Raw genomic sequence first — 15945 nt, forward strand, 5'->3', positions numbered from 1 at the left:
TAACTGACAGCAACGTAGATACGTAAACTTAAATCAAAATTTTATTTTATACAAAATTCATTGAAGTTCTAATCCCTCACATCCTAAGTTAAAGGGTCATTATGTAAATAGTTTAAAGGGTAGTTACAGTGGCGAAGCTTGAATTTTTCGGTCGGAGGGCGAAAACGTATATACCAAAAAATTTCTATAGAAACCGAGTGGGGGGGGGGGGCGGGCGCCCCTCCCCGCCCCTCTTATCCTTCACCCCTGGGTAGTTATGAAGTACGAGGGGGCAAAGGTGGAAAGCTGAAAGATTGTAACCAACTCAAATTAAAGAATACGACTCCTCTAGAGTCGCACTTGTTGATCGATGACATCAAGGGAGAAACAAGGAGACACACCTCTTCATTTGTAATCGCATCCCAAGTTCAAGAGTCACAACCATTCGTAAAGAGACACGTCTCTACAATCGCACCTGTTCGTTTAGTATAAATAGGGTTTGTATGTTTCAATTGTAATCATCAGAATCACTTATACTTTCACATTCAATATAGTTATTCGTTCGATTGTTCGTAGTTTATCATTGTGTTCGTGTCATAAGGGTTCTGACCAACGTTCATAACAAGGTACAAGCACCGGTGTCTTTTTTAATTTAGATCACTAATCGTTTGGTTGCACGTTATAAAAGATCGTGATTCTCTTTAATTTAGATCACGAATCATTTGGTTGCTTGCATGTCAATAACATTATAACAGATTGAAATCAAGATATATCAACAGGTTAATTATAACCATATATTAGGAGAACGATAATAACGATGAATACATATGTCTCAATGTCTCATGATATTACGAAGAATATCCATGCATGATATTATGCGGAATTATATAACAAGCTTTCTACAGCATACAAACACACAAGCATCCATGTCTGCCTTAACTTTATTCTTTCAACAGTAGATTAAAACACACACATTACGCGGAACTCTATATCCCTCCATTTTGATAGTTGGTTCGAACTATTTAGCGTTGTTATGGGCATCCAATTCCTTAACAAGATTGCAAAGGTAGTCCATCATTGAAGTTGGATATGGTACACTTGTGTCTGGCTTCTCAAACTCAAACGTCCATGTAGCCACCTGCCCATCACCCTTTGGTTCAACATGCCATGTGATTACGAAGCTCTTGTATAGCTCATCCACAAGCTCCCCTCCGATTACCTTGAACACAATCATATGGTTTTCCTCGTTCACTGATTCAATTATCTGTTTCGAGAATTTCTTCTTTCCCTCTTTTTTCCGTGCATATTCAAAGTTATCATTAATCAATATGTTGCACAAGATTTGAGAAAGAAACAAGTCATGTGACACGTACCATGAGTGAAGTGCCAAGAGATGACTGATCCAGTGACCCCTCGCTCACCCTCATGAAGCTCACAGTCATGAACCTTATCTGGGGATGCTGCAACCACCTCGTGCGGTTTGTACCTAAGGATATCATGGAAGACATCGCCGCTCTTACTAATCTCCACGTTAGCAATTAACTTTCCTGATAAAGCCATTTCTTACAAAGATAGATGGCGAGTTCGTGGAAGATTTAGGCAGACATATATGGGTTTATAAAGAAAATTTTGGCTACCACACACAGGGGCGGACCTACCCTTCGACCAGGGTGGGCGGCCGGCCCCTTGAAAAAAAAATTAGTGTATATTTTAGGCAAAAACCCTAACCTGCTCACCACTTGAAAATATGGTTGAACACCTCATCCGTAACCCCAACAAATAATTTCTGAGTCTGCCACTAACCACACATGTGTATTAGGAAAATGTGATTAATTCGTTTACTTACTATAACTAGGAAAAATCCTGTAACAAGGGCGCCTTATAGATTCATTCTACAGTTTTTTATTGTTTTTATAGTTGAATATTTTAAATGCTATTTAATATCCATATCCATATATCATACCGACCATATATCTTTGTCTATACTTAAAAATTCCAGTATCCATCTCCATCATCCTTAAATGTCTATTCAACTACAAGTTACTTAGACATGTCTACGTTTCTTTCCTTTTATAGTAGTTACTAGATATTTGACCCTTGACTTTCTAAAACGTATCGGTATAAATTCGAATTCGTCAACATTTACGTCAGGTCACGTGAGTCACTTGATGGTAGAAATTCGTGTTTTATTTTACGCTTTTCCCGGTTTTGTTCGTCAGTTGGTTACTAAACATGGTTTTACGCCCCGCAACACTGGTAGCATGGCCCAAAATGGGAGGTAGGTTTCCCAAACAACTATTAGAGATCTCGTTGCTCATCACGAGACCGTCATGAACCACCGGAGCTCCATCACTAACAACCTTTCTTGATAGATCGGCTTGTGGAACCGAGGGTGGTGGTGGTAGAAAGGATGCTTCTTTTCCTCGTTCACATCGTCCCAGACTATGGTTCTCGATTCGCTTTCTTAATATGCATCCTCATTGTAATTCAAGATCTTGGACTCGTTGACGGAGCAATGTGATCTCTTGTTGTATTTCAAGATCTCGGACTTGTTGTTCGAGCCATTTGATCTTAAGATCTCATGTATCGGGATAGACTCCATCACTGCTTTGCTTTGGTTGGAGGTTTGGCAAATAGGGTGTCGACCTTCACCATGAGTAGTCATTTGATAACTAATAGCTTTGATACCAAATGATACGGGTGAGAGCATAATCAAATGGCAATCAAGAACATGTCAAATAATCAATAGCTTTAATCGAACCAAAAGGTTCAAAGGAAACCTCAAAGGTAGGGGTGTGCATGAAATTGTCGAACACAAATTAATCATCCAAAACCAAATTGTCTAACGAAAGATGGGTTCGGGTCAAGTCAAGACTAGCAAGTCGAACCAAACCTGTTTTTTTTTTTTTTTTCGTGTCAGGTTTCGGGCCGGGTCAAAAATGCACAGGTATTCCATCTCGAGAGATGGATAGGATACGCTTGTATCCACCTTCTCAAACTCAAAGGTCCACGTAGTCACCTTCCCATCACTCTTTGGTTCAACATGGAAAAAAATAGTAAAAATCTACTAAAAGGAACCAACTTCATTGCATAAAAATAGTAAAAATCTATTACAAGGAACCATCTAGAAAAGTTTATGAATCCGTCATTGCATAAAAAAGATCATTAATTAATACATCACCGAACATCAAAAAAAAAAAAAAAAAAAAAAAACAAGTAAATGCATATCATTTGTGCCGGTGTAGTTTCTTATTGTTGAGGATCAAATTCAACGTTTTGATAGATCCCCAAATAAACGATCCACATACTAATAAAAAATATACAATAATAAACATGCTAGAAATAAATACTAGTTACCATGAAAAGGGGACATGGGCTTCAAGGAAGCCCATAAGCCTGAAGGGAGTGGTTACCTATTTGGAATAGGTAAACTCATCATTCACCCAATCAGATAGTGTCACGTCAATTCATCTAAATTGTTTATCTAATGCTCAAAAACGTTGGCGGTGGTTTACCTATGAGGTACTTTAGATAAACTATTTAGAAAAAAAAATGTGTGATTGGTTGAGAATGAATGGACCCAACCACACTCCTATCTCTCTCCCCCTTCCCTCCCTCTCACCGACTCAGTGACCCCTCACCGATTTCACCCCCCATTTCGGTAAACTCCCCTCGGTAAAAAGGTTGGCGGTGGATGGGGGTTCAGTACCGAGTGGGTTTACCGCCCCACTCCACTCACCCTAACTAAAGATTACATAGGGAAGTCTAAGTCTTTCATGTATAATAATATAACACATGATAATTCCCTCAAGTTGAGCTATCTATGAACTAGGGGAGGCAATGAAAACCTGAAACCAGTAGTATTTAGGACGGATATAGGAATTTTTTTTTTGCGAGTATGGGACGGAGATGAGATTTGATAATAAACTCGTGTACCCAACCAAATCACTCGATAATATACACCCGTTTACCTGAATGTATCCCCGAAATAATTTACTTTTTATGTCACACGTGTGTGCATGACATATACATAAATTACATAGTTTTTTTTTCTTTTCTTTTTTATTGGCAACCAATCATTATTTAGTATTCTCACTATCTCTATTTTTTCAAAGATATATTCCTATTACCTTTCAAAGTGCTTGCATCTGGTCTTTATGGTATGCCAAAAACTTTATATTGGTATTGAAGATTATCATTTTATTTGTAATCTTTTGATAAAATCCTGATTGTAATCGATTAATATCTTTCCTACGTGTTTTGGGTTAGGTATACCCAATGCATATTTTAAATAAGTTATTTTCTAGTTATATTGATCAACAAGTAATATTATGGTCTGGAGGGGTAATTTGGATAGGCTTGCGTCCAGAGTCAATCTAAGGAAAAGGAACATGGATATTTTTTCGGTTATGTGTCCTTTTTGCGATGGGTTTGAAGAAACGGTAGACCACCTTTTCACTGCTTGTTCGATGGCAAATCGGGTGTGGGCAGCAATCAGCGCCTGGTGTAACATTCCCCCAATCTTCGCTTTCAAATTCAAAGATCTTTTGGATATTCATAATGCTATCCAGGGTGAAAAGAAAATGAAGAAGATGATCCTGGGACTGGTAATTATTTCTTGTTGGTGTATGTGGAACAGGGCCGGCTCAAAATTTTCTAAATTTTTCTAGACCCAAAGCAGATAGCAAAATTGGGGCCCTTTTTGTAAACAAAAATAATTGCTATGAATCCTATTATTCATATATCATCTTTGTATACGCATAATTATAGATTATAAACCTCAATGTTAACAATCTCAAAGCCAAAATTACCAACATATAATATATTTTTTTTTAGAATTTGAGGCCCTAGGAAAATGGAGGCCTAAAGCTCTTGCTTTATTTCACTCTCCCTTGAGCCGGCCCTGATGTGGAAAGGCAGAAACGAGTTGGTTTTCAGTCAGATCAGGAGAAGTTCGCAAGAGATTGTGATAGAGATTAAGTCGAAAGGTTTTGGGTGGGCTAAAAATAGATCGGGTTGTAAATATATTAGTTGGAAAGAGTGGTGTAAATATTCGATGTATATGTTGTAGTTTTTTCTCCCTTTGCCCGTTTGGGTCGAGGGTTGTTTTGTTTTGGCCCTTTACCTGTTTGAGTTGAGATATGGTTTTATTTTAAAAAATAACAAGGATCTTTGACTTTAGTGTGTAAAAGTGTTAGGTATAGTTGGATAAGGTGATGTTAAAAGGGTGAATTATTGGCATTAATTGTCTCTTATTTGATTTGGCTCCACTAGAACACGTTTCATTATATTATAGAACATTAAAACCTCATTCAATATCCCATCACCATAACAGTGTAAGATTAAATATTGTTATGTTTAATATTTAATCTATAGCCATCTTAATCATTTACATTATAGAGATCAAAATATATTAGAACCTATTATTTAATTAGTTGGTAATTGTTGATGGACCATATTACCCTTAGTAACTAATTAGGTTTCCTCCTGGGTGCTTATATAAGGAGAGTTATGTGGAGGTTTAAGGGTTACTCAGTTTCACAATTCACACCCCATAAGCCATAACATCATCACGAAACCTCCTCTCCTAAACCGATACCCTTTTCGGTTTCTAAGTCACCATCATCAGTCAGCACCCTAAGGAGGAACCGAATCAAGATGACAGGCATGTCGAACTCTCTCACAGGATTCTCCTCTGCACTATCTGCGGTGACAGGTATGATTCATATGTTTTCCTTCATGCTTAAACAGAACTGAACCAACATGTGGTATCAGAGCATATGTTGATTAGTCAGTTCTGTTTTTCGTATCCATAATTCTGGGATTGAAACTTGGAAAACGGAATTTTGAAACCTTTAAAAACATAACAGCCGATTTCGAGTTCATCATGTTGCGACTCGAGATCTCTGATTTTCGATGAAAAGGATTAATTGTTTGTTCACCGAATTAACTGGATCATGTTTTAGCCGAAATCTGTTTAGTAAAATTATTAAAAATTCAGGTTTTGGGTTCCAGAATTTTATTTTTTATGATTAGGGTTCATCATGTTTATGTGAAAATTCGAATATTCTGTTATGTTTTGGAATATGATTTGGATTATTAAGTGTTTTTCCTGATTTTGATCTAATTTTGTCCTCTAAATTTTTTACAAAAACTGTTAAAAGATAAGCAGATTATAATTTCGAAATCTGTTAACAAAATTAGATCAGCTTAAACAGGAAAGGATATCTCTTAATCCCTTAGATTTCGAATTTTCGGTTATGATATCACAATTACAGCTGTTAACGAGGTTGCTACTCGCAACCATGAGGTTGCTACTCGCAACCATGAGGTTGCTACTCGTAACCATGAGGTTGCTACTCGCAACCATAACGTCATTAGTCGCAATCACGAGGTTGCTACTCGCAACCATAACGTCATTAGTCGCAATCACGAGGTTGCTACTCGCAACCATAACGTCATTAGTCGCAATCACGAGGTTGCTACTCGCAACCATAACGTCATTAGTCGCAATCACGAGGTTGCTACTCGCAACCATAACGTCATTAGTCGCAATCACGAGGTTGCTACTCGCAACCATAACGTCATTAGTCGCAATCACGAGGTTGCTACTCGCAACCATAACGTCATTAGTCGCAATCACGAGGTTGCTACTCGCAACCATAACGTCATTAGTCGCAATCACGAGGTTGCTACTCGCAACCATAACGTCATTAGTCGCAATCATGAGGTTGCTACTCGCAACCATAGCGTCATCACTCGCAACCATGAGGTTGCTACTCGCAACCATGAGGTTGCTACTCGCAACCGTAGTTGCGACTCGCAACCATAACGTGATTAGTCGAAACCGTAGTTGCGACTCGCAACCATAACGTGATTAGTCGAGACCGTAGTTGCGACTCGCAACCATAACATCATTAGTCGAAATCGTGGTTGCGACTCGCAATCTCATTATTTTTAAGCTGTTTGAATGTGAACTAAAGAAAAATTTTTGTAACCATAACATCATTAGTTCGATCCGCGCTAACGGGTGGTTTGCTATTAAATAAATGGTTTTGTAATTTACTTAGTTAATTAATCAGAATCAGATAATGTAATGTTTTACAAAACCAGAAATAGCTTAACTTGAATGAGCTTTTGATATATCATTTCTGGCCAAAGCTGACTTGATACATCTACTTATCATTCAAGTATTACGAAAGCTATGCTAAGTGTGCATCATAAGCATGAATGTTTTAATATCTGGCCAAAGCTGATTTAATTCTTTCATAGATGGCATACTTAGCAAGTGCATAACTAAAGTGATTGTTTCAATTTCTGGCCAAAGCTGATTTGTTACAACCACTTTGCACATATGCTTAAATGATTACACTTCTGGCCAAAGCTGTTTTGTTTTCGTTTAAGTAGAATTTTTTTTAGTTAAGTCTATTATTTTGATGTTAGTAATAGACATTATCACAGCTTCGTTATGTAAAATGGTCATTATTTTGCCTGCCTTAGTTTAACGTGCCCATAGATCACATTAGAATTTCTTCCTTAGTATCATAACTTGCTCATCTTATTTCCACTATCAGCACCCAACTGTGGGATTCCACCTTTGACTGGTGATAACTTTGCTGCATGGAAGGATGCTCTCATGCTTACTCTCGGATTGCTTGATTTCGATTATGCTCTAAGAGAGAAAAAACCAGCGGACCTTACCACTCAAAGTACTGCTGCTGAGCAGTTAACTCATGAAAAGTGGACTAGGTGTAACCGCATGTCTCTTATGTTTATGAAGCAATCCATAAGCAATGCAATCAGGGGAGCTATTCCTGATTCTGAAGATGCTAAGACCTACTTGGAACATGTGGAGGCTCAGTTCAAAGGGACGTCTAAGGCGCACGCTAGTACTCTTATTCTTAAGCTGGTGACAACTAAGTATGATGGGAGGAGTGGCATTCGCGAGCACATCATGATGATGAATGACATGGCCAATAAGCTGAAGGGGCTGGAAATGGAAATCAGTGATGGTTTCCTTGTTCATTTCATCATTACTTCGCTTCCTTCATCCTTTGAAGCATTCAAGATCAACTACAACACTCAGAAGGAAAAATGGACGATGAGTGAGCTGGTCGCCATGTGCGTACAGGAGGAGGAGCGTATGAGGATGGATCGCCATACTGATGTTGCCAACTTTACTACCTCCAATCCTAAGAAAAGGAAGCACAATTATCAGAGGAAGGATGCTTCTAAAGTCCATAAGTCTAATCCTAACACTAATGCAAGTGCACCTTCCAGCTCTAAGAACTCCTTAGGCAGTATCCGCTGCAAGTTCTGTAAAAAGACAGGACATATGCAGAAGGAATGTCCTGATTTTAAGGAGTGGCTGGCTAAGAAAGGTAACGATTATTTTATGATACTTGAGTCCTATAATTTAAGTGTTCCTGCTAATTCTTGGTGGTTTGATTCTGGTTCTATGGTTCATGTTACCAATTCTACTCAGGGATTCCTTTCAATCCGGAAGCTGGAAAGAAACCAAAGAACGCTTAAGGTTGGGGATGATCGAGAATTAGAAGTGAAGGCCATTGGAACATTACAATTAGTTATGAAAACTGGTTTATGTATTAAACTTTATGATACCTTATATGTTCCTGAGGTAACTCGGAACCTTGTATCAGGACCAAAGTTAGACATGGACGGTTTTATTGTTTCCCATGGTCATCGCCAACTCTCTATCCATTATGATTCTGTTCTTTATGGTACTGGTGTTCTGGATGGAGGTCTCTATAGATTAGAACTAGATGATGGCTTTTCCAAATCTTTGTTGTCATATAACATTAATGAATCACTCACAAAGATGGAAGAGAAACGAGACTTAGAGACTTCATCCATGTTGTGGCATCAGCGTTTAGGCCACATTTCAAAAGAGCGATTAAATCGTCTCGTAAAGGATGAAGTCTTACCTTCTCTCGATTTCTCTGATTTTGGAACATGTGTCAAATGTCTTAAAGGTAAAATGACATTAGCGAATAAGAAAGGTGCCACTAGGAGTTCTAATTTATTAGAACTCATTCACACTGACATTAGTGGTCCCTACCAAATCGCTGGCATAACAGGACATACTTCATTTATCACTTTTATTGATGATTATTCTCGTTACATGTACTTGTATCTTATTAAGGAGAAATCTGAATCTCTAACAACTTTTAAAGATTATAAGGCTGAAGTTGAAAAGCAATTAGATCGTCAGATTAAAGTTGTGAGATCAGATAGAGGCGGTGAGTATTATGGAAGACATACTGATGTGGGTCAAGCTCCTGGTCCATTTTATGAGTTTTGTAAGGGCCAGGGGATTGTGAACCAATACACCATGCCTGGTACACCTCAGCAGAACGGTGTCACTGAAAGAAGAAACCGTACCCTTATGAACATGGTGCGCAGTATGTTAGCCAACACTAACTTACCATTATTCCTCTGGACTGAAGCGTTAAAAGCAGCTGTTCATATACTCAATAGAGTTCCTTCTAAGTCTGTCCCTAAAACTCCTTATGAACTTTGGACAGGAAGGAAACCGAGTCTTAAATATATGAAAGTATGGGGCTGCATTGCTGAAGCAAAACTTTACAATCCTTTCCTAAGGAAACTTGACCCTAAGACAGTTACCTGTTTCTTTATCGGGTATCCTGAGAACTCTAAGGGTTATCGTTTCTATTGTCCTTCCCATGTCACCCGTATTGTTGAAACCAAGCGTGCCGCGTTCCTGGAGGATTTCAAGGTCAGTGGGAGCAGTACCAACCCTTACGAAGAATTGCAAGAAGTACAAGACGCGGGGGGGAGAGACTCGTCGCTTACCATTACTCCGATTACTCCTCTTGTACCCAATGCAACTATTGTTCCTGAAGCTACTGCACCAACTGCAAATTTACCTCTACAATCAGAACCCATTATACCTCATGACGAAGGCACATCAAACGCTCAAAACCAAGACAACGCTGAACCCGATAATCCACTCAGGAGGTCATCCAGGCAAAGAAGGCCTCCTAACTGGGATGATTATGTTACCTACCTGACTGAAATGGATCCCGGAAAGCTAAATGATCCTATCTCTTACAATGAAGCCATTAGCAGTGATCAGTCTTCTGAATGGAATAAAGCAATGATTGATGAGCTTGATTCCATGAAGAAAAATGACGTTTGGGATTTGGTAGAATTACCCAACGGAGTCAAACCCGTAGGATGCAAATGGGTGTTCAAAACAAAACTGGATCCGAATGGTAACGTTGAACGCTACAAAGCAAGATTGGTTGCAAAGGGCTACACTCAGAAAGAGGGAATTGATTATCAAGAGACGTTTTCACCTGTCTCTCGTAAAGATTCATTAAGGATCGTCATGGCCCTAGTAGCTCATTTCGACTTAGAGCTGCATCAGATGGACGTTAAAACCGCTTTCCTTAACGGAGACTTGGACGAAGATGTTTACATGAAGCAACCTGAAGGCTTTGAGCCTGAAGGTCAGGAGCATCTAGTCTGTAAGCTGAAGAAATCCATTTACGGGTTAAAACAAGCATCACGTCAGTGGTACCTCAAGTTTGATGAAGTCATGAAGAAGCAAGGTTTTATGAAGAATCAAGTGGATCAATGCACCTATCTCAAGATGAGTGGGAGCAACTTTACTATACTTGTCCTTTACGTTGACGACATTCTATTGGCAAGTAATAGTTTAGACATGTTGCATGAGTCGAAGCGGTTACTCTCGCATAACTTCGACATGAAGGATCTCGGAGATGCATCTTATGTCATTGGCATCGAAATTCACCGAGATAGAAACAAAGGGATCTTAGGATTGTCCCAAAGGGCCTACATAGATCGTGTCCTTACACGGTATAACATGCAACAGTGCAAACCCTCCGTCGCTCCAGTAGTTAAGGGAGATGTTTTCGGTTCGTTTCAGTGTCCGACAACAGAGGTTGAGAAGGAGCAAATGAGCCAGATACCTTACGCATCAGTAGTCGGGAGCTTGATGTATGCTCAAGTCTGTACTCGTCCAGATATCGCTTATATTGCTGGAATGCTAGGCCGTTATCAGACTAATCCTGGCCTAGATCATTGGAAAGCAGCTAAGAAGGTACTTCGATATCTGCAAGGGACGAAAGACTATAAGCTGACTTATAGAAGAAGTGATCATCTAGAAGTGGTGGGCTATTCTGATTCTGACTTTGCCAAATGCAAAGATGACAAGAAATCCACTTCGGGCTATATCTTTATGTTAGCAGGCGGCCCTATCTCTTGGAAGAGTCATAAACAACAGTTGACCACAACTTCCACAATGATGGCAGAGTACATTGCTGTTTATAACGCAACCTGTCATGGAATGTTGATTAGAAATCTGGTCACTGGACTCAAAATTGTTAATTCCATTTCTAGACCATTGAAGCTTTACTGTGATAATTCAGCTGCCGTTAGTTTCTCGAACAGTAACAGTTCGACTGGAGCTGGTTTATATCTCGATACGAAATATCTTTTTGTACGTGAACGTGTTGAGGAAAATAATCTTTGTATCGAGTATATTAGTACTAAGGATATGCTTGCGGATCCGATGACTAAAGGTCTCCCTCCTAAGGTTTACGAAGAACATGTTCGGAATATGGGATTATGTAAAGACCTTATTTGAGCATATTGTACTAGCTTATGTTTTATGAAATTTCCTCAAGTTTGATTTTGTATGTCTATTAGAATATGTTCAACCGGTATAATGGCATATAGACAAATAAATAAAAGTTACAAATCAAACAAAGGGCTTACGTGTATTTTGATCATGATGATTAGGTTTTAAATTAAGGCTATAGTATGATTAATGGGGGTCCTGAGTCGCATAATGATTCAACGGCTGTATTTCTCTGCTATAGTACTTGTTTAAGGCTAAAATGAGTGTTAACTCCTGATCAGGCTTAGCTAATACTCATAGTAAATGATTACTCGGCTAAGTGGGAGAATGTAAGATTAAATATTGTTATGTTTAATATTTAATCTATAGCCATCTTAATCATTTACATTATAGAGATCAAAATATATTAGAACCTATTATTTAATTAGTTGGTAATTGTTGATGGACCATATTACCCTTAGTAACTAATTAGGTTTCCTCCTGGGTGCTTATATAAGGAGAGTTATGTGGAGGTTTAAGGGTTACTCAGTTTCACAATTCACACCCCATAAGCCATAACATCATCACGAAACCTCCTCTCCTAAACCGATACCCTTTTCGGTTTCTAAGTCACCATCATCAGTCAGCACCCTAAGGAGGAACCGAATCAAGATGACAGGCATGTCGAACTCTCTCACAGGATTCTCCTCTGCACTATCTGCGGTGACAGGTATGATTCATATGTTTTCCTTCATGCTTAAACAGAACTGAACCAACAAACAGTACTCCAGCTACCAAACCTAAACTCGATTTTGCAAACAAATGTTAAAAACACGTACAAACAACAGTTTATTGTTCATCAGAGGAGCTAGAACAACAATATAATGATCATGACATATATCCCATGATCACGTACTAAAAGGAATTATTTCTACATCGTACACGAGTACTTATTTCAATCGAAAATTACAACACACGTTATATATGTAGAACTTCATTAATTCCCCTTTGATTAGAATTATTTAGCACTGTTATGGGCATCCAAATCCTTGATAAGATTGCAAAGGTAATCCATCTCGATAGTCGGATAGGGTACACTTGTATCCACCTTCTCAAACGCAAAGGTCCAGGTAGCCACTTTCCCATCACCCTTTGGTTCAACATGGAAAGTGTTTGTGAAGCTCTTGTATTGCCCATCCACAAGCTCTCCTCCAATCACCTTGAGCACAATCGTGTGGTTTTCCTCGTTCACTGATTCAATTATTTGTTTCGATGTTTTTCTCTTTCCGTCTTAGTTTTTGCATAAAAATATCAATACGTTATACAAGATTTAGAAGAAACAAGTAACAAGTAATTAGTCATGTTAGACGTACCATGAGTAGTATAGTGCCAAGTGATGACTGATCCAACGGCCCCCCTCTCACCCTCGTGCAGCTCACAGTCATGAACCTTATCAGGAGCAATTGTAACCATCTCATGCGGTTTGTGTCTAAGGAGATCATGGAAGACATCACCGGTCTTGCTGATCTCTACGTAACCGATTAACTTTCCTGATAGAGCCATTTCTTAATTATTCTCACAAACAACTTTTTACCGATGTAGGCTATACTAAGTTCCTGAAAATATAGGCAAACTGAGATGTGTTTATATAGAACAAAATTTGACTATCACGCACGTGCATTAAAACATATAATAATTGATTAATTGGTATTGAGGAAAAAAAAAAGTACTGTAACATGTGCAACATTATAGATTGTCACTACACGTTTTTGTTTTTCTTTTTATGTGTTTATATGGATCAAATCAAGCAGATTACAATGTCGGCTGGATCAATTCTAGCAATTTGGATTGTTATCATTACTTAAATCTTCGAGGTGGATAAGACTTAGGGCCTATTAGGTCTTAGGTTCGATTTTCACAAGTGGTTTTTCGCAGATTTATTGGGTTTCCTCCTGAATTAGTGTATAGACATTATAGCCTAGTGGAGATAGATATGATCGGGTAGTTCCGCTGGTGGCACAATGATACTTCAGTGATCCGTTAGTGATCCAATTTTGTCGGAAAAAAAACTTAAGAAAATTCATTAATAATATTTGAGTGATTTGAGTTTATATCTACAACCAATAGCAACTTTGACGTATTACACCATTAGAAAACAAACCTTCAGAATATTCATGGATCAAACCGAAAACCAAATAGAAAACGAAATTAGATATGAAGATTTTAGGTGATCCAAGAATATCACTGACGTGTGTATTTATTTGACGTAACCTTTAAGTTATCGAAAATACTTTTTTTTATCTGATTCCAGTCAAATTGAAAATGTAAAATAATAAAGCAACTTTAATTAAACATGTCGATATATTTTTTTCTTGTTATTATTACCATCTAACAACCATTACTGTGTCAATTTTCTAATAAGATACACGTGGTTGCATTAAATTTTGATTGCATTATTGGCATCTATCCCATAATCCAACTACTACTGTCGGCATAATTTACGAGGGATTTATATTTATTAAGGATATAGTCCCAACCATTTGGTGGAGTGCGAAGGCGAAGATAAGGGTGATCGGGGCACCCTTCGGTGACCCCATCGGTGACCCAAAATGCCGATTAGGGGGGGGGGGGGGGCTGCCAATACTTAGGTGAGTTAGAGAGAGGGAGTGAAATGGGTGAGGATTCACCGAAGAGTGGGGGAGGAGAGAGGGAGGAGAGAGGATGAGTGGACCAATCAAAACTTTTTTTTTTTTTAATAAAAACCAAGTCACCTAAGAGGGGAGTGCCGCCATCAATTTAGGGTGTTAGGGGAGTTTAAGAGGGGAGTTGACGTGGCACACGAGGATTGGTTTGACGTAAGAGAGGGGACTCACCTATTAGGTGAGCACCCCTTACACCCTAAGAAATAAGCCTTCTTAATCAATAGGAACTCGGTTGGTGCTAAAAGTTCCTATTACGTTGTAGGATTTGGGATAAAGCTTCTAGGAGTTTTGTCACGTTACATCAATGCCACGTCTCCGTCACGTAGAAAGGGGGTTTTATAGCTCCCCACCCTTAAGACTTCACGGAGTGGGGGCGTGGAAAGGGGTGGGCAAGCCCTTCATGCCACCCACATCACCCCACCAACATACTTTATGGGAGTTGCACTTCTCCGATGTGGAGATCTCCATGGGCGTTGCCCTCATCTTCACTCTCACCCACTTGACTTTTTAACCCCTTTACCTCTGCTCCCTTGCCTTTAACAACTCCGTTTATTTTGTGATGTGGAAGGCAAAGCCATCAAAGTCGATGTGACGCCTGCGTTTTTGTGATGTGGAAGACAAAGCCAACAAAGTCGATGTGACGCCTGCGTTATAGGGCTTTGCCTGTCACACCCCCAAAATCCACCTGCGGATAACACCCGCTTCGAGGGCGTGACTGACCAGGATCCAGCCACCAATTATACTGAGCATTTAATTAATAGTAGAAATATTTAAAATCCGAAGTAATTAACAACATTAGAGTTTAGATTCGGTAATTAGTTTAACAAAACAGCGGAAGCATAAACCAAAATAGTTTTAAAGACAGTTCATTGATCAAAACAGTTATCCCAACACACGGGTTTGACGAACACTACACTTCCCCAAGTAGCAGCTCCTGAATCATTGGTTACCTGCAAAGCATGCAGTAAGGAGTCAACAATAATGCTGAGTGAGTTCACTAGTTGTCCAGTTTTAATTACCAAAAACTTGTTTCACCGGTTAATTTATCCGTTTATACATGCCCTGGGGAGCTACCCCAAAAGTTAGCGACTAAACTGTTTTTCCAATACCGAACACTAGGTAACCGTTGCGTATCCGCAGGATGCCCCGATGTCAATGTTCTATCATCATTGACGGATTTCTGAGTCTATTAGTTCACGCCCGTCCCAAACCAGGGCACGGTGTGAGGCTGGTAAACACCTAAATAGCGCTATCAACTAATAACCCGCTCGCCTAACCCGGCGACTAATCGGTATTTGTAGTAGGGACTTGAGTGATAGAGTTTCGTTTAGTGCCGTTAGTTGCAATCCGTATAAACTGTAATTAACCAAAAGGTTTCCCAATACCCGGGAAGGAAAAGTAAGTTTTGTTCCCAATAACTAGGGAAGGTATGTAAATGGTATCCCCTTTTACCAGGGGGTAGGATTGTCCAAAAGGTTTCCCAATATCAGGGAAGGAAAAGTAAGTTTTGTTCCCAATAACTAGGGAAAGTATGTAAATGGTATCCCCTTTTACCAGGGGATAGGGTTGTTGGTCTCGTGTCCCAAACCACCGGGACGCATGCTTTTAAGTTGTGAACTCACCTTGGGTTGCTCGGTA

General features: G+C 39.1%; 1 protein-coding gene and 1 pseudogene across 1 annotated transcript; both read right to left on the reverse strand.

The window, feature by feature from the left end:
• Positions 1–827: 827 nt before the first annotated feature.
• LOC110915169 (MLP-like protein 31) lies at positions 828–1890 on the reverse strand. The gene is made up of 2 exons (XM_022159825.2): positions 1353–1890; positions 828–1269 (listed from the first exon to the last, which is right to left on the reverse strand). Exons 1-2 carry the CDS (start codon positions 1537–1539, stop codon positions 998–1000), a joined length of 459 nt encoding a protein of 152 aa, XP_022015517.1. The 5' UTR covers positions 1540–1890; the 3' UTR covers positions 828–997.
• Positions 1891–12430: 10540 nt separating this feature from the next.
• On the reverse strand, positions 12431–13218 carry LOC110915168 (annotated as a pseudogene).
• Positions 13219–15945: the final 2727 nt, after the last annotated feature.

The sequence above is a fragment of the Helianthus annuus genome, chromosome 16 (genome assembly GCF_002127325.2).
Source record: "Helianthus annuus cultivar XRQ/B chromosome 16, HanXRQr2.0-SUNRISE, whole genome shotgun sequence".
NCBI lineage: Eukaryota > Viridiplantae > Streptophyta > Magnoliopsida > Asterales > Asteraceae > Helianthus > Helianthus annuus.